The sequence below is a fragment of the Falco biarmicus genome, chromosome 2 (assembly GCF_023638135.1).
Source record: "Falco biarmicus isolate bFalBia1 chromosome 2, bFalBia1.pri, whole genome shotgun sequence".
In the NCBI taxonomy this organism is placed as follows: Eukaryota; Metazoa; Chordata; class Aves; order Falconiformes; family Falconidae; genus Falco; species Falco biarmicus.
In genome coordinates, this window is record NC_079289.1 from 18,727,714 (window position 1) to 18,747,166 (window position 19,453).

At 40.3% G+C, this 19,453-nt stretch overlaps 1 protein-coding gene across 1 annotated transcript in view; it reads left to right on the top strand.

Annotated features, from left to right (window-relative positions):
- The window catches only part of DDX10 (DEAD-box helicase 10), a 192,203-nt gene extending 174,122 nt beyond the window's left edge, over positions 1-18,081 (top strand). Inside the window, exons 17-18 of the mRNA XM_056328581.1 lie at positions 3,396-3,529; positions 17,383-18,081. Coding sequence (XP_056184556.1) covers positions 3,396-3,529; positions 17,383-17,584 — 336 coding nt within the window. The 3' untranslated portion in view covers positions 17,585-18,081. The remainder of the gene's footprint in view (positions 1-3,395; positions 3,530-17,382) is intronic.
- The last annotated feature ends 1,372 nt before the right edge of the window (positions 18,082-19,453 follow it).

The window sequence follows — 19,453 nt, forward strand, 5'->3', positions numbered from 1 at the left end:
AATTAGATATAAATACCATAACAAATACGTATTCTATAAATTAAATCCTGGAAAACACAACACTTTCTGTACCTGTGCAGGTTTTCATGGTATGTTTTTTTCAGTTCTCCCTTTTTATCTGATGGTAATAGATTATTTACACCTAAGTGCTTAATGCCTGGTAGAAAGGAAACATCATTCTGCTAGTTTGAACATTTGAGTTCCTTGAGTCTCTGTTTTCTTAAAAAGGTACATCAGTTTCTTCATTTTAAGTTTCTCTTAAGCCTGCCTGACACATTTACCTGAGCTCCACCAGCCATCCAGCCTTTACAAAGAGAGTACATTGTCGTTATGCCTTGTTACAAAGACAACTAGAAGTTGAATTGAAGGTATTCTGTTGAGAAGCAGGGCAAAAGCTCTAGAGGAACCTGTCCTGTTTGCCTCATCTGGTGCGTGTTTCCAAAATGACTACAGTAAGGTAGAGTGTGATCATTGCCGACTTGGTACAGCGTGGAAGGTTGAAGGCAATGAGGTTTCCAAAACCTTCAGCACAGAAATTTTGCTGAATTTTTCTAAAATGTTGAGTTTGCATAAGAAGAATTTTTTCATGCTGCAGAGGGAGACTATGCAAATGCCGAAATATTTTCATCTCAGTGCCATGTTCAAACTGAAAGTCTTTGTGCAAAGTTTCTGTGGAACTAGACTGCAAAATACAGGGGGCAACCTGGTATAAAACAAGAGGTGGCTTGTCACCCCAGAGCTGAATTAAAATAGCAAGGTGATTTCCACTGATTTCTGTTCTCCTGACCGGCCTGATTTGATGTCTGAATGGGTTTCCTTCCACAGTTGAACTTTGTAATAAATACACATTCCAAAGCACATTGTCACTGACTTTAGGCATAAAGTACAGGTGGTCAAAATGTGTTCTTCAGTTAATCTCTTCTGTGATAGCAGTTGCCTTAGGAAGGATTGAATCCTGAGTCTGTACATTGCATCCTCTTTGTTTCTGGAGAACTTTTCCAGGAACTATGACTTCACTTTTTTTCTCCAGCTCTTGTGGTGAGTAATGTAAAGTTAAGTCACAAGATTTCATCTTCCTGACTCGCTGATAGACATTTGAAGCAAGAGGGGGGAAAAATAATGAGATTCTGTTGTTCAGCTGTGGATGATAAATGTTCATGTTCAAGTTCTTAACAGTTTCAGGGTCATACAAATATTTTAATGACTATGTAACTGGTGATACAAGAAATATGTCCTCATGATTCCTGAGGAATTAGAGAGGCGTTGCTACCAATTATTTCTTTTGTTATAGTAAGCATTACCTTGAACACAACTCTGCAGATTTTCTGCTGGAAAAAATGATTATGAATGTGTAATGAAAACAAAGGTTTGATCTCTGTGTAATTGTCTTGTATGTGCATATATAAATGACAAAACTTAGGAAACAATGAAGTCTCAACATTTTACTGACGTAACTGAGAATATGAATGAACAGCCCAAGTCTGAAAAGATAACTGCCATTAAATGTTAGTATTAAGAACTCTGTTGCATAGTGCCACACATACATATTAAAAAATACTTTGTTCCATAAACAGCTTTGAATAAGAATTCTCTCTTTTAAATATATGATGGATATGCACTGGTTCTCCCTCCCATTGCACCTATTCTTTCAATACAAGTAAAGAGCAAATATTTAATGTTTAAAGAAATTTAAATGTACTATAATTTAATGAAGAATGCTTCTCATATGTGGAAATTCATTAACAAAAAGGTGACCTTTTTCTGTTTTCTGTTGAATCAGTAATGCTAATATTGTACTAAAAGATGAGCTAGAATATATTTTTTGTAAGCAAAAAATTCTTTAAAAACCCCACAAAAACGAAATAACCATTACTGTGAAATAGCATTGGAAGTTCCTGGTAACCAACATGCTTTTCAGTTAGTGGTTATGTTACCTTGGGCACTTTACAGTGCTGCTGCGTCTGATGATGCTTCCAGTGATTGCATACACCCAGCTATAGAATTACCTTTACTGGTATTTCAAATCAGTTAAGAACAAAATGTGTGTTTAATATGTTTTTCTTCTGCCTTCTGATTGCAGATCTGGCTCTTAGCCTGTTCTTTTGCTTGCTTTCAGTGTGCTGCAGAAGTGTCTCTGGACAAGCAATAAGAGACTCTTGCAGTGCTGACTAATGTTACCCTTCGCCAGCTCATTTCCTTTCACTCACTCTATATGCAGATACAAAAGGGAGCTTTGGTGCAGTTTTTGTTTTAATTAGGTTTTTTTTATGGTGAGGTTTGTGCACATAAAGACAGTGTTCTTTTAAAACATGGTGATGGATGGAAATGGTGAAAAATCAGAACAAAATTGAGCTTTAAATATTTAATGATAAGAAATTATTTGTAGAATGAATGATCATTTAAATTAGTACTGTTTTGGAAACTCAGCTGTGTGCATGCTGATTAGATATATAAACAAAAGGTAGTGATATCTTTAATTGAAGTTTCTTTGCATTTGTTTTTGCTTTTCAGCATAAATAGGTATGGACCTGGGTTCATGTTGCTTAGAAATGCCTGTAAGCTTTTTGTTTGCATTTTTGTGTACATATACAATTGCATAGGCATCCCCTAGTCCAACTTCATGCCTGTTAGCAAAAATTTACAAAAGTGGTGCCATCAGTTCGGGACTGCATGGAGCAGAACCCGTATCTGCAAAAGCAGTCAGCTTTATTATATTATCCAAGACTTCTATGTAGCAGCATCTTCTATCCCATGTTTGTTAAGGATTTAGTGAGGCATTCCCACACCCTGGGGAGACTCCCTAATGTCATCCCAAGACATGCTGCAGGGACAGAGGGAAGCTGAGCCCCAGAGAGGAGGGATGAGGAGGGTCTGGGAGGAAGTCTGAAGAACGTGCATCACTTGTGGTAGATGGCTGAGACTCCCTTAGAGCAGTTAATTCAGCTTAAGCAGCATTTCACTTTTGAACTGCAAGGACACCCAGATGAGTTTTAAATCAGAGTATTTCATGAAATACAACTTACAGCAGTGATTAATGTGTCCACAAGCTCGTATCTCTTTGCCAGTGTGTTTCTGTGAGACAGTAAAGCTTTATGTTACTTAAACACTTACTCTCAGATGACTGTTCATTAGTTGCTGCCCAAATCTCTCAGATTTGAGATGATGATATTGGGAAGGTGGACTTTCAATGTAAATTCTTCAACCTTTAACAAACAGCCTTGGAGGAGGGCATTAATAATGAAAGAAATGATTCTGTTTTGCTGGCTACAATAGCGGTGGCCTTTGACTGCAGTTGAGGGTGGTGGTTTTTGTTGTGGCCTCCCTATTAAGAGGTTTGTGGCGAGTCACATGGACTTGTTTGTTTATCTTGTAACTCTCCATTTGTCACTTGACAGGCTGAAGAGGAGACAGTTGCCTTTCTTGCTCACAGTGGAAGTGAAGAAGAGTTTGATCCAAGTACTCTTCCTGATCCAGATAAATACAGAGATTCTGATGAAGAGCAGGATTCAGAAAGCGAGGACAGCTATAGGTATGTACACATCTTCCACGTTCATTTGGAAATGTTAATGGTTTCTAGAAAATGCTTTGTTTAGATGTTAGGAACTCATTTTACACTCATCCTCTTGCTGCCAAGACTTGGTGTACATTTGTTTGTTAGGTAGGTGCTGAACAGAAATCTTTGCTAAAGGCTATTATTTTCTCTTCTGAAGCTGTATGAGAAAGATTTTTGAGTCATTGTTGAAGGCATCTCAGTGAGACTGTTTCACGTGCAAAAACATTGACCCTGGAGTTTTCACATGTTTCTGTGGTGGGTTGATGCAGGCTGGATGCCATGTACCCGCCAAAGTTGCCCTGTCATTCCCCCTCCTAAGCTGGACAGGAGAGAAAATAAAACAGAGGGCCCCTGGGTTGGGATAAGGGCAGGGAGAGATGGCTCACTGATTAATGTCATAGGCAAAACAGGCTCAACTTGGGGGAAAATTAATTAATTACCAATCAAATCAGAATAGGATAATGAGAAATAAAACCAAATCTTAAAACACCTTCTCCCCACCCCTCCACCCCTCCTGGGCTTGGCTTTGCTCCCCATTTTCCGTCCTGCCCCTCAGGGGAGGGTCCTCACCCCCCCTGCCCAGCCCCGGTGCGGGGTCTCCCCCACGGGGCCACAGGCCCTGCCAGGAGCCGGCTGGCAGTGGCTCCATTGGACATGGGGGAAGCTTCTAGCAGCTTCTCATGGAAGCCACCCCTGTAGCTCCCTTGCTACCAAAAATTTGCCGCACATACCAAATACAGTTTCAGAAATGCATTTCTCTACTGTCACATTACAGGTTCTGTCTGAAAGGAGAAATGTTGAAGTCATCTGAGGGTTTGAATGAGCCCTCCATACCTGTGCTATGTTATATTTGTGCATGGTGAAGCTTGTTAAGTTTTATGATTCAGTGTTACTCAGGCTCTTCAACACTACAAACGGAGTGGAATCTGAGTTAGAAGTAAATATATAATAAAATTAACAGTGTTAAACTTTTCTTAATTTAAAACAGTGTTTTTAATTATATAAACCAGAAGATTTTGTTTCCTGTAGATTAACAGAAAAGCACGGGGTGGGGATGAGGATCTGTAATTGATGGCAACATACTGCAATTCTTCAGCACATAGTGCAGGATGACAGAGGGATATCATACGACATCCTGTGTGGTTTTTGTCATTTGCTTCACTGCAACAAGAATTCCATTGGTGTGTTTCTGATAAACAGCCTGTCATGTAACAGATTCAGAAACATGACCTTGACACTTAAATGGGAGTATAGATCTTTATTTTTCTTTCTTCTGGATGTCTAGGTTCATAAATCTCTTGCATTTCATATCAGAAACAGCTAAATCCTGGTGGTTAGATTATCCCTAGCTCCATGTCACTGCACATTGTAGGGGCAGTATGTAGGACTGGGTGTTGGGACATGGATTTAAGGACTGGATAGCCCTAAGTTAGCAGATTGGTAACCATGTTCCATGTAGCCTATTCACCAGTGTGTTGGTCAATAGAACTGACAAGGATAGGGGAAATGCATTGCTTTTTCTGAGCAGCAGTAAATTGTCCCTTCTTTGTGCAAGGGGGAGAAAGAAGGTAACTAAGTCAATTATAGTTTCTTCTGGTTTTTCACTTCCCCAAGCTGACTGAGTATCTCCACTCCATGTAAAATGAATTAAAAAGCTGTGTAAAATGTAAATACAGCTTCCTAAAACCAAGCAGAAAATGAGACCCATCATTCATAAACAAGATTCATCCAGTTCCTTTTGTACATATGACTACTTGACTCTACCCATCAGCTTTTGATGAGGGAAGCAGTAGAATTTGTTAAAGAAGTTCTCTTTTAATGAAGTTTAAGACTTGGTATTTGTTGGGGAGGGCTATGTAAGAGGATTTGTAGGTTGTTTTTCACATGTTGGTAATGTTGAAATATTTCTGTCCATATTTGATAAATGCATCCTCTAGTGGTATTCGTGTATTGCTTGTAGTGGAACCAGGTTAATACAATGAAACTATTCTCAGTTTCTCCCGGGTAACATCAATAACATGGTTAATATTGTCTTTCTAATATATGAGATTCTAATGAGTAAAACCTGGACCTAAGACAGTGATTTGAGCTGGAGGATCATGTAAAATCCCATCTTGTTGGAAAGGGCCATCTCTGTTTGGTCTAATGCTATGAGACAAGGACCAGAAGAAAAGTGTGTTTAGCAATTCTGCATTTGCATAGGACATTAATGGAGGTGCCAAGAGAAGTATTTCAGGATACTCACGCTTCTCCATCTGGGACCATAGCAGTGCATGTTCTGTCATTTTGCCTTTGAGGGCAACTTCTGAGTTGACTTCTGTAGTAACGTGTTGCTGCAGGTAACAAAGTAGAGAGTGAATCTTGATGGTTATGGGTAGTTTGTTTCTTGGAAGGGGGAAACCCAAGAGTTTATTGAGAAAGTCTGAAGTAAAGCTTTGGTATGCGGTTGGACATTGAGTAACACTTGCCTTGTTCATTGGTGTGTATGTTGCTACTGAAGGACAGATTCCTGGAATCCGTTAAGCTGGTGGACAGCTGAACTGGTGGGAGAATGTTACCAGCAACTGAGTGTAAGAAAACCTAGTGTCACAGTACTACCTATTAAATATTTGATTACCTTAGGCATTTTCTCATTATTGCTAAATCGTTGCATACTTCCTGTAGCAAAAAGGTAGTATTTTAGTGTCACATTTCTTAAACAAGATTTTGCTTTATTTCAACTTGTAGCCTTAGCTAGGCTTAGTTATCTTGACAATACAATGTTTTGTAGCATAAGTACTTAATAATGATACTTTCAGTATCATTAAGTAACCATTTATCTAGGGGATGTCACTTCTGTCTTTTTTTATGTATTCATTCATCACTTTTTGTATTGATCCTTTTTCCAAAGATGTCAGCTAGACTCCAGATTAGCTAAGCTTTAAGAATAAAAGTTGACAGAGATGGACAGATCCTTTTGGCAGTGGTAATCAGTGCAGAATTTTTTGGAATCGATGGCTGATCTGACCCCCTGGAGTCAGAGTGTCTGCTCTCAAGGAGAGCTAAGATTCAAAGAAGGTCTAGGGTCTTGGTCATTTCCCCTTCCTGCAAAGTAGGTTGGAAAAGAAAGAACATTCAAAAAGGGAAACAGGACCATAGTAATAATTTCTGACGAAGTATTTTCCTCGGCAAAACTCAAAAACACTTAAAAAAAGAAGTCAGTATGATTTTTGTAGGCAGGAATGTTGAGTCACATAGTAACTTGCCCTAAGGTCGTGGCAGTGACACGTGCCTGGGAATAAAATTCAGTCACCCAGAGGGTCCATTGGGTGGTCTGTCTTTGCCTTTGAAACTACAACTAATCACATGTGGTAACTGATTTTTAAAAATATTTTTCGTGTTTTCAGTATGCCAGGTTTAGACATGTAAATTTGATAACCACATAGACACAGTTTAATCCTTTTTGGTTTTCCAGTTTATTGGACTTGTTCTTACTTGAGTTACTTTTTCAGGGAGTGTCGTCTTGGAACTTTGTTTTCTACAGTATTTCAGTTATCCTAAGGAGATTAGTCTTGAATTTAATCTGTACTGAAGAGAGTAACTTTGGGCACAAAAAAATACACTATATATGTACCTGATTCAACTGGAGCTGAGATACGAATTGTTTTTTCTGCCATGTATTAAGGCTTGCAGGTTTTGATTTACCAAGTGTACTTTCAGTGTGCTGTTTGGATAATGTTTGGAGGTGCGTTTAGAACAAAGTGCAACATTAGAACCTTTTCCATCGTACTCTATCTACATTGTATCTGTGTAATTCAAATACAGCTTAAAATCGAGGAAGTTTTACCAATTATTTTTTTTTAAAAAGTGATTTTTGCCTTGAGCCTGGCTAAGGATCATGTATTTGGAAGGTTGGATTTCATTTGGTCTTTGGGACTTAGCCGTGTGTGGAAGCTAATTTGTTTAAAAACTCTATTTCGGATTTTGACTAGGAGACGCTAAGGCTCATGAAATAAAGGACATTTTATATTATAATTTCTTTAAGTTAATATAGAGATTTCAGATGTTCTGTATACTTGAAAATATAATGGATGGCCATTTAATATCTCAGCATTATTCAGTTCTTTAAAAGGTGGTCTGGCAAAGGAACAATTCCAATGTAAATTTTGTTACTGTTTTCACATGTAATTTTGGCACATTCTTGCCATGCAAACCCGGATGACTTACACAGTTACATTTTTTGGCATTCATTTTATGACTACAAAGTTGCAATTTGTTTTTGCTTCCTTAAGTAAAAGGTTTGTGCAAATCTGTCCTGTCCATTTAGTGCTCTAGGGGTTATAATCTGTCTGGGTCACTTTTTTGGTCTCGGTTTGGGGGATTAAGCTTTCCCTGGCTAGGAGCAAGACATTCTTGGGGTAACAAATGTCTCAAGAACTGCCATAGCTTGAAGCTTCGTAACCAGCTTCTGTCAGCTTCAGGACACAGTACTGGTCTCAGTTGTTTGCCCTGACTTTTGGTTCACTTTTTAATAATAGAAAAGGTCCTTATCTTCCTCCAAGGAGGTTTAAAAATGTTTTTGTAAAATTTTCCATCTTTACACAAATTAACTGAATACTTTCCTGCATTTCTGTCTTGTTTGTGTTTGCTGGAGGACTGGGGTAAGGAATAGTAGATGTTTTCAGCCTTTCTTAAGAAGGCAAGAGGACTGAAATTTGGAAAGTGAGTCAAATTGCTTCAAGTTCTTCTCCAGCATTTAAGCTGAACAGGAGTTAACAAGGACCCAAAGAGCAGTTTCAAACAGCCTAGCTAGTCCTGACATTCAGAGCTTTCTAGAAGAGGCTACATAAGTTTAGGCACTGCTCTGAAGTACTACAGATAAACCTGCAACATCAAAGACCACAATTTTGAGTTTATAATCGGCAGTGATTTCCAGAAGCAGATAGCAGAGACACCGGTATTGTATTATATTATAGCCAGGCACAGGCTGGGAGTGGATTTGTCAGTCATTGCTAAGAATAGTAATTTAATTGATGTGAGTGGTGAGAGCAGCTAGGACAGGTAGCAGAAGGAAGAGGAGAGTGAAAAACTCTGGGATGCTCACAAGGGCAAGAGCAGTGGGCAACAGCATGCCTATACATAGATTTGGAAGATGACAGCGTTCAGGACAAAATGACATTTCTAGGAGTGCCTGAAGGGAGTGTGTCAGAATTAAGAGCCATTGATGGCTCCAGTGTGCAGCGCAGCATGTGGCAGTTAATCCCATGCTGGCTTGGGCCAGCCTAGGGAACATCAGTCATGTCTTTACAGGCTAAATGGATTTGGCCAGGGTGCAGGCTTAAGTACTGGACATGGTGGTTTGTATTGTCCACAACTGCTGTGACTTTGGATGGTGCCAACGAGAGCTCTTCTGGGCAATGTCCCAGTGTATTTGGTGCAGTAGGAGAGGCCAAGGACAGTTTCTAGTGGGGAGTGTTGCTGAAGCCGCATTTCTTTTAGGTGTGTGTGAATGAAAAGTGTAGTGGTCTGTTCTCTGGCTCTGAAGTTAGCTTTGAGGCTCAATATAGGTATGTCTGGAGACTTGTGAGGTGCTCTGAGCACCCTGTAGGAGGTTTTTGTGAAGTAGAGGCACAACTGAAAAAGAAAGATGCGGTGAAGGATATTAATTTAGGGCTGGAAAAAGAGGAAATCAAGAAAAGCAAGAGAAATTGAATGACCAGTAAGCCTATGGGTAATGGGACATGGTAGCAGAAGAGGCTCGTGGTGAGCATATGGCCATGGAGAAGTGGTTTTGACCTTGCATGAGGAAGGAAAGAGGTGCAGGGGATGTATGCATGAAAAGGAGGAGGGAGGATGATGGGGACCTGGTGGATCAAGAAGAGTAAATATGAGAACAATCTTGCTGGCAGTGGGAAGGAGGGGTTTCTGTTAAATCAATGCTGATGCCTTCTGCAACTCTCATAGAGCTGTGCCTAACTGTGTGATGACTTGTTCTTGGGGCTGGGAAGTACTGACCTAATGATTTCAACAAAAACAAGTAGTAACACACAGTGAAATTAGGCTTTGAGATCAGAAAATAGAACTCTGTTCTGTTTTATATTTCCAAAATTCAGAGTTTTTGCTCAAAGTGTTGGATTAAAATAGAAATATGTTGGGCTACAGTAGCTGCTACTTGCTTTAAGGGGGAAAAAGTGCTTCTAAAAGGGATAATTCAAAGCAAGTATCTGAGACCTAGGGTATCTTCTTTCAACAGTCTTTAAAAATAGACCATCTGTCCATGTTTAAGAAGTAAAAAACATTGCTAATCTTTTCTCCCTATCTGTGCCCCCACCCTCCCCATTTTAAATTTTGGGAGCTCTACAATTCATGAGTTAAATTTGCCTATGAATAAAATTCCCTTCCAGCCATACCTCTACAAGCAGGGTAATTAATGACTGCAAGCATGTAATACGAGATTAATTTTTGTATATCTAGCAACATTCATCATATTTGGTTTAAGGCTATCAATGTAAATTGTTAATGAGGTGAAAAATTTAAGTGTATCAAATAGGGTAGAAGAAAAGCAGCTAGATTTCTTAAATATTCCTTTTGCAGTCAAACTGAGTTTCTGATCTTTTTCTAATCCCTCAGCGTCCTTAAATAAAAATGTTGAGGAGGAACAAAGTTACGATTGACCTCATTGTTACCTTCTTTAAAGCTTTAATAGGTGCGACTGATCACATTAACTCTTAGATCAGCATGGAAAAGGTCTTGGACATGAGGGGAAAGGAGAAATGTCTTAATTTTGGTACTGTTTTTTTGTGATTTTATGGCCAGTCACCAGCTGACAGGGGGCAAATTGCAGTTTCTTATACCTTCTTCTTATACCAGGGTGCTGATGCTGACCTACTAAGTTTTATGTGATCCTTGATGTTGTTGACATCACATTGTCTTTTGAGATGATTAATGTGCAAATCATGGTGCTCCCTCTAATGTGTTTTATTCAGGTTATATGAGTGACTTTGTGAAGGCCAGAACTTAATATTGTAAAAGGTCTCAGTTTAAGGGCTTGATCATGGTGTTTAGCTTCAAAATTGGACGTTGAGATATGGGATTGGTGTTGATAGAGATATGATGATATTCCTATGCTGTGGAAGTCTTTATAAGAGTTAAACTCTAGCTCACTATATGAAATGTACCTGATGGTAGAATTTTCTAGTGAAATTTGGTAACCTATGCTCTGCAGGTCAGACTAGATCCCCTGTGGTTTCCATAAACTTGTCAGCTACAGAAATTACCTTTTCAAAAAAACCCCAACATGTAGTAAGCCATCAGCAAGTGTTTGCATGAATGGAGGAGGCATGGGTTGAGTATTAACTGAAAACTCAATTCATAAATTAACTGTCAACAATTGGAGAATGATAGTGGTCATAGAAAAGAAAAGGAGAACAATGGATCTGAAGAATGTCAGTGTCAGATGAAGCTGAGGAGGCATGACTATATATGCAACAGTTAGGTAGGTGGTTAGCAGCATCTCCAAAGGCAGCAGCACATTTCAGAGGAGGTTAAGCCTTTGACAGAGGGACGTACAGCAAATTAAAATGGTTTTATTGAAGCCACGGTGACCTCTAGCTAGAGCAGTTCCAACCCAGAGCAGTGATATGAGAACCAACTCCTGAATGATCTGAGTTTTCAGACTGGTATATAAAGATAAGATGAAATTGCTTAGGGCAGATACACTGAACGGAAACTCTGGTGGTTCAGGGCTGAGTCAGATGCTGCTGCTTTATGGTCAGCAATGTCTGTGATGGGAACAGGGAAGAAAAGTTCTGTTACAGCTTCAGACATCTGATTTGAGTCCACTGCCACTTGTCTGCTAGAGCCTTTAGAAAGTAAAGGTGACTTCAGAGCGGAACAGAGATGTTGATGGTTGGCTGGAGTACTTTTTTCTGTCATATCTTCTCTATTCTTCCCATGCAATAATAAGAAGTATTAAGCATGCCGTCTTGCTGTAGCAGAATGAAGCTGGGTTAATTATCATTGATAATATACAGCTGTGGGCTGGCTTCAGGGGCGGTGGGTTGGCCGATGTAGATAAGGTGCAGCTGTGGCTGGTTCTGTTAAGGGGTTGAGAGCCAATGAAGGGAGAGCAGCCCAGGAAGAAGCAAGAGATGAGAGAGTGGGCCCTGGATGAGGTGAAACGAGGAGAAGGCAGCAGAGGGACTGGCATGAAGAGTATGCTGGTATGAGATGGTAAAAGACCTTGCTGCAGCTTGATAGTTTGGAGAGTGCTGCGACATCTTGCTGGTCTGGTTTTCATTTAAATATTTTTTTTTTCTTCTTCTTCCATGTTATGGTACTTCAGCTTTAATAAATGATAAAAAGATGGACTTGTCTTTTGCTTTTAGTACTATTACACTGGTATTTCATTACAAGTAGATTATTCATCCCTTTTCCTGCAATTGTTTTTTATAAATCTAGTTTTAGAGCTGATTTACATCAGTGGAATGGCCAGTAAGGGAATCATAGAATCATTTAGATTGGAAAAGACCGCTAAGATCATCAGGTCCAATTGTTAACCCAGCACTGCCAAGTCCACCACTAAACCACCTCCCTAAGCACCACATCTACGACTTTTAAATGCCTCCAGGGATGGTGACTCAACCACCTCCCTGGGCAGCCTGTTGCAATGCTTGGCAACCTTTTGGTGGAGATTTTTCCTAATATCCAATCTAAACCTCCCCTAGTGCAACTTCAGGCCATTTCCTCTTGTCCTGTCCCTTGTTACTTGGGAGAAGAGGTCAACTCCCAGCTGCCTACACCCCCCTTTCAGGCAGCTATAGAGAGCGATAAGGTCTCCCCTCAGCCTCCTCCTCTCCAGGCTGAACACCCCCAGCTCCCCCAGCTGCTCCTCACAGGACTTGTGCCCCAGCCCCTTCCCCAGCCCCGCTGCCCTTCCCTGGACACGCTCCAGCCCCTCGACATCCCTCCCGCAGCGAGGGGCCCGACACTGAACCCAGGGTTCGAGGTGCGGCCTCGCCAGTGCCCGGTACAGGGGGCGGTCACTGCCCTGGCCCTGCTGGCCACACTGTTTCTGACACCAGCCAGGACGCTGCTGGCCCCTTGGCCACCTGGGCACACTGGGGGCTCATGCCCAGCCGGCTGTCAGCCAGCACCCCCAGGCCCTTTCCCACCGGGCAGTTCCCAGCCCCCTGCCCCAGCCTGTAGCGCTGCCTGGGGCTGGTGTGACCCACGGGCAGGGCCCGGCACTGAGCCTGGTTGAACCTCACACCACTGGCCTCGGCCCATCGGCCCAGCCTGTTCAAATCCAGGAAATAACACAACACAATATATTTTCATTACCATTTCTATATGCTGTAGCATTCTGACAGCAAGTAAGAAAGAAGCTGCACTGGGCTTTATGGAAGGCACTGCAGTAATTAATCTTCATTAGGATTGCTGCCATGGCCTTGTGAATTAAAATTTATTACATGGAAAAAGGTTTGTGGCACAGCATGTTTGATTAGCAAAATGCCAATATTTATGGTATAAATTGTTCCTAACTTTTCTGAACTGTATTTTATTAACAGATTCATTCATTATTCCTGTACGTTTCTTTGGGAAAGAGCTTGTGTGTGCTATATTGCAGCCTGGAAACTTGACTCATGGCCTGCAATTCAGTGGCAAGGGCAGTTTGTTTCCAGAGCAGTGATGGTAAACCTAGGCTCCAAAGCAAGCTCTGATAAATGTTAACTGAAGCAGAGCCTGTCTAGAGATGTCATGGTAGTACCACGCTTTTTGAACAACAGCAGCTTGGCTGTGTGGCTGCACATTTCAAATGACTGACTCTCAAGCACTTAACAAGCTGTATTTAGGTTTTAAGACATACTGTGAAGCCCAGAAACAAGTTAAATAATAGCAATTAAAAGTTTTCTGTCTTCTCAGTATTGCCTCAAAACATACTTGTGAAATTATTTTTGAGTAGTTAGAGTTTTGTGTTGTGTAGCTATCAGGGTCATAGTTAGATCCCCTGTTTCCCAGATGCCATTCATATATGCTGGCATTTATTTAAGGGACAGGATTCATAAACCATGCTTTAGTGTTTGAGTAATAAACAGTACGTATCAAACAGTAGTATCTTCCTTCGCTGTTACAGCTGTGCAAACAGTGACCACAGAAATTACTGAGCCTGTTGATAAGTTGGCTGTTAGTACCTTCTCGCCTGTGTAAACACAGCCCAGTCCCAGTAAATCCTTCCATCAGGCAGCTTCAGACTGCACAGGTCACTCAGGCAGCTGAAAAGCTAGATTGCACCAGATGGTAAAAGGAAGGAATTATAGTCCAGCTGCATATGCTGCTTTCTAGGTGTTATAAATAGAAGACAAAAAAACCACGCTGGCTTTGGTTTGCATCTGAATTGTGGAGTTGCTTTCTAACTGTGTTGTTCTGTCAGAAAACACTTCACCTTAGAACAACTTTATTTTGTTTTGGCTATTTGTGGATGCAGCTGGTAGTGTATCAGTTTGGGAGGAATAAGGGGCTATTTATGCCCATGGAAAGTGACCAATGATAAGATGGGCTCTGCAGGGTGGACTGACAGGCCTTTGGTCAAAAGAGACCGATTCATTTGATGGTTAAGTGCAGAAGTCATCCCCATATAGCTGCTTTCACAGTCAGTCCTTTTACATGCATACCTGAGAATTATACATATTATATCTCCTCCAAAGAGCCTTCTGTCCAAACAGCTAAGGAGAAGCACCCAGATGGAGTACAGGATGCCCCTTGGCATCACGATGCCAGATATTTCTCCTGGTTATTTTTCAGCTTCCTTTTAAAATTGACTCTTTCATCCTTCCTAAAAGCTATGTGTCTGACTGCTCTTGCAGAGCAGTACAGCCCTTCTCTACGCCACCCAAGCCGTTGCTGGTAAAAATCCATCCTGCAGGGCCAGGGTTGGGTGTGGGACTAGCTGATCTTTAAAGGTCCCTACCAACCCAAACCATTCTATGGACAGGCACTGTCTGTCTTCTCTCTGCATCTCAAAATTACGAACATCTTAGATGCTCCACATCACTGTCTGCTTTCCTTCCTAATTGCCTTTGTCAAATACTGTTTTACTTCTACTTTTTGTGCATCACGAGAACACAAACCTTTAGTTCTCTTCATTGCTCGATGGCTTTGCTCCTGCTTCCTGCGTTATATGTTCCTCCTTATTCACTCTCCAGCTTACAGCCCAGTAGGGGTGAAATTAGTGTGAAAATATACCTGCTAACATGTAGATACATCTTTAGTACTTAATCAAGCACCATGATCCCTCAGTAATAATAAGAAACAGCTTGACTCAGCATAATCTTCCCACAAAGCTTATGATGAAAGTTAATCATAATTGTGTTGATGTGCTTTTTGTTTGTGGAAAAAATTAGAAATCTCACAGTCTCTTCTAAATGCATTTTGTATTTAAATGCTATACCTTACAGACATGTAGGCCTATGGGCCCCTGAAACGCCAAAAATTAATATAATTTTTGGTATTTAAGGTCTGCTATTTCCTAACTTGTGAGATTTCTGCATTGTTTTATTTGCAAAATCTTTTGAACTAATGTCCTAGATGAAGCGTTAGTCAATTATGAATGCAAACAGGGCTTCAGAATCCCTTTGAATGCTGGAAATAATTGGCCCTTTTGCAAACAAGCTAAAATGTTTTTACTTAAGGAGGTTTAGTTTTACTTTTTAAAGTGAACCCCTATACTCTGTCCTGATCAAAGTGAACACCATGGAACTCCAGCCCAGACCCACACTGGCCACTTGGAACAGTGAGAAGTCTTAGTCCTTTAGCATGTTTTCATATACCATCAGTATAGCTTCAGCATTTATGGACTATCTTAAGCGCTACAGAGATAACTAGATCTTTCCCCAGGAAAGGAATAGAATAAGCATTGGTAAGAAATGAAAATGCCACCCCCATGCAAATGACAGCTGAAAGCAGTCAAAGTTGCTGTATCCTTTGAAACATCCCATTTTAGGAAAAGTATTTGCTGCACAGTCATCAGCTCTTCATAGAATCATAGAATGGTTTGGGTTGGAAGGGACCTTTAAAGATCTAGTCCAACTCTCCTGCCATGGGCAGGGACATCTCTCGTTAGATCTGGTTGCTTTACAGTGTTTCTTTAGGATAGGTGGAGAAGGACAATATAAAGGCAGGGTGTTAGATTTGTTTCAGTTGTGGGAATGCAAGGTGTTTCTCATAGGATTTCCCTCCTCTCTCTGTGCTGTAGTAAGCAGGCGGGAGTTGGCATTGTTGTTCTGTGAAAGGTGGGATGGATGAGAGAGGGAAGCAGGTCACACGTTTGCAGTCCAGGGCAAGGCCATCAGATCTTACGCTATTCCTTCGTCTCGATGGAGAGGCAGCCAGAAAGCACCATGTGTAAGCCAGGAAGAGGAGGAAGCATTGCGCTGCCGATCCCTCTCAGCCAGCATTCAGGAACTTCTTTGTAAACTGCTACATTTGGGGGTTAATGTTTGGGTTAGGCTGGTTTCCAATGAGTGGTGAAACCAGTGTTTCACAGGCTGGTAAATAGTCCTATTAATGGAAAAGCAAGGTGGGCAGCTGGTGGTGGTTTGAAGTGGGCATTGCATCCCTGTGCTGTCTTCAAAGGACAGTAGTGCCCCGTTTGAGCTGTTTGTTATAACTGCTGTTTCTAACTGTTAAGTCTCTAAACAGTATTTCTGAATGAAACATTTCGCAAACATTATGTTTACATTCAAGCAATTATAACAATTCAAGCATTTTGTTTTTGTTGTTGTTGATACGTCTATTTTTTTAAAGTTAATCAAATTTTCTGGGTAGAAATTTGCCAGATTTTAACTGAAAATCTGAATTTAGCAACCTGTTTTAGAAAAAACATTTTCCGTTTTTGTCATATTCCTTAAAATACAAATGTGAAAAACTGAGAATGCCATTTTGTTTCAGTTAACTTCTTTGGAGGGAGTGGTTTGGGGTGAGAGGGGTTGCATTTTACTCATTTTGGTATGAATTCTACCCTACAGCTTAGGACAACCAGCTCCCTATAACCTGGTACATGGATATTATATCAGATTTTGTTAATTAGATTATTTTAATCTTAGATAAGGTGATTTATAGCAAATTTTCTGTTAATGGACAAAAAACACATGAAGATATGTGAAAACCTTGGGCTTTCCTCCTGTTGCTGTCATGTGGCCATGTGACAGAAGTCGAAGTATTGAAACAGATACGCAGCTGTTTCATCCAGATTGAAGGCTGCAAAACGCTATTCATCCAAATCAGCAGAAGAAATAGGAATTCACCAGGGAAAATAACCGGCTTGGGTTTTTCCTCTTTCTCTCATGGCAAAGAGGTGGTTAATATCTCCCAAGGAAAGCTTCTGAAAGAAGGGGAAAGAGTGGCTTGAATTACATAGACTGAGATCAAAACTGTATTAAATGTAGGATTCGCCAATGAAATGACAGTTCTGGTGTTTTTATTTTTGTCCAATATTTATTTTAGACAGGATCTTGAATGCATGTAAAGGTCCACCGACACATCACTAAATCAGTTTTGTCAAGTTGTCAGTCAGTCTATAAGGCAGCAAATAATTAGATAAGACTGATAGCAATATCTTGATATACTGTAATCAATTAAGACAGCAGAACATCCACCATCACCTCGGCCTAAAAGCAGTTCTAATTTAGACATTCAGAGTTCATCGGCTTCTATTGCTTTGCCCTTCTGAATTGTAATTTTGTTTACACTTATCTTGACATAAATTTGCCTTGTTTAAAATGAATTGTTTGATTACATGATTATATTGATTACCACAGTTGTTAAAAAGACTAATTGATTTGTTTCTGCAGTGAAGTTGAGGAGAGGAGTGGAAAAAAGAAAAGAAGCTATAACAATAGTACTGCAGCAGAAGAAATGCCGCGGAAAAGAAAGAAGACGAAATTCAGCCAAGAGGAGGAGGAGGAGGAGGACCCCTGTTTGCCATTAGATACTGGGCTTTCTCTGGCAGAGGATGAGGAGCTTGTACTACGTCTGCTCAGCAGTCACAGCTAATTATTTTTCTGCACGTTTTCTTTTCTGGGACATCTCCACAATTTTGTCAGGAGTCTACACAAAATTAATTTGGCATCTGGGCAGCTGGGTACCAGTGGACGTAGATAAATGAGTTCCATGTGCAATGGGATTGCCTTAGATTGCCTCATAGATTATAGACAATATTTAGGTTGATTTATAAGGCTTTCTAAATGAACTTTCCAACCTAAATCCCCAGATGTCATTTTGCAGTTACTCGTTCATAAATTAAAATCTCCCAAGTTTTGAAGCAATTATCTTTTTTTATTTTAATCTTGCTTTAGATAAAAACAGAATGCTCCTGTCTTGACTCTGTCAGGTTTGTTATTTTAAAGGTGTGTGTACTAAAATTATGAAAGAAGAAATACTGTTGGCAGTTCAAATCATATTACTTAAAAATAAACTGCATTTCTTCTTCTGTGTATCATGCACATATTTTAAAAATATTTTAATAAAAATTACTGAAGCCTTGGTGTAAACTTTTGGTGTCTCTTTCAGCTTTGTTAGAAAAGCATTTATTTATCCTCCAGTTATCATTCCTATTCTGTCACTGGTGTTGGGCAATTCAGAAAACCCCTTTAAGAAGCTAAAACTGAATCTTGCATTTGAATCCCATGTGAATTAGAACACAGTGATGGCACAGAAAGGTAGAGCAATACGCTGCCTGTTAAAATTGGTCACAAGGTAGGTTTTGTTGCAGACTTAGAGCTGGAAGTGAGCGCCTTTTTTTTTGTTATGATGAGGAATTCTGTTATTATGAAGATTTTTGTTACAATGAGGAAAAATAATTTATTGTTGAGCATATTTACAAGTTTCATCCCATCAAACCGTGGTTATTTGTTGCAGGTTTTGTGCATACTCACTGATAACCACTGTGCCTTGATGAACAGCAATAAGACATAGGCTATGTGAGTCGTTTCTTGGGGAAGGGAAGAAGCGGGTATTCTCTCCGAAGCAAAATGAAATATTAATACAATACCAAATTCTTTGTTGTATAAGTAGATTTTCTTCTCTTGCTTGCACCCAAATGCCAGCTATAAGCCAAACTCACCATTGTCTTGCTTGCATTCTTGACTACCCCCTCAAGAGTATTGGCACGTTGTTCAGGAAGAAGCATGGTAAACTCTTGCAGGCAATATGGAAAATTAGGAAAACTGCTGAGCATTTTAGACATCTCCAAAACAACCTAGGCAGTGGGAAGGCTGCTGTGTGAGAAAACAAAGGGGAGCAGGAAAATCCAGTGTTTTGTTTGCTGGCACAAGTTTTTTGACAGCAAACAGGCATGTAAGTGATGACTGTCTCAGCAGACCTGTAAAATTTACGTGACAAAATAGAGAGTAAACCACTGAGTAGGTACAAATGCCTGAGGGCTTTCCCCTGTTGCTTCCCTTCAGCAAATCATAAAGTACACATTGTCTCAAAAAGTTTGGTCTTCCCATCACCTATATGAAGGACATATTAAAGTAAATACTCCCTTTTTTTCAGTATCACTTTCCCCATTCTTTTTTGTTACAGGAATCCATCAGCACCAATTCAGTAAGCCTTTCTTCCTCTCCCTGTACCCCATGCTATCTTTTAGCTCAGTTACCCAAAACTGAAAATACACTGCAAATTCTTGTCTCCAAATGTTGCTTCTGCTGTTCTGCCAGCAGACAGGGCATCATAGAAACAGTGTTATAGGCAGAGCACATCCACCATGCGCTCCTTCCTGACAATGTGGAATGAGAAGAAATGACCGGGTTTCACAAACAGCTAAACGTGAAAGATGGGACCTGCCTGGCAGCTGAAGCACAGGGTTGTTTAGTCTGTGGTGCCATGGTGGGCAAAATACTGCGATCTGGAAATAGTATC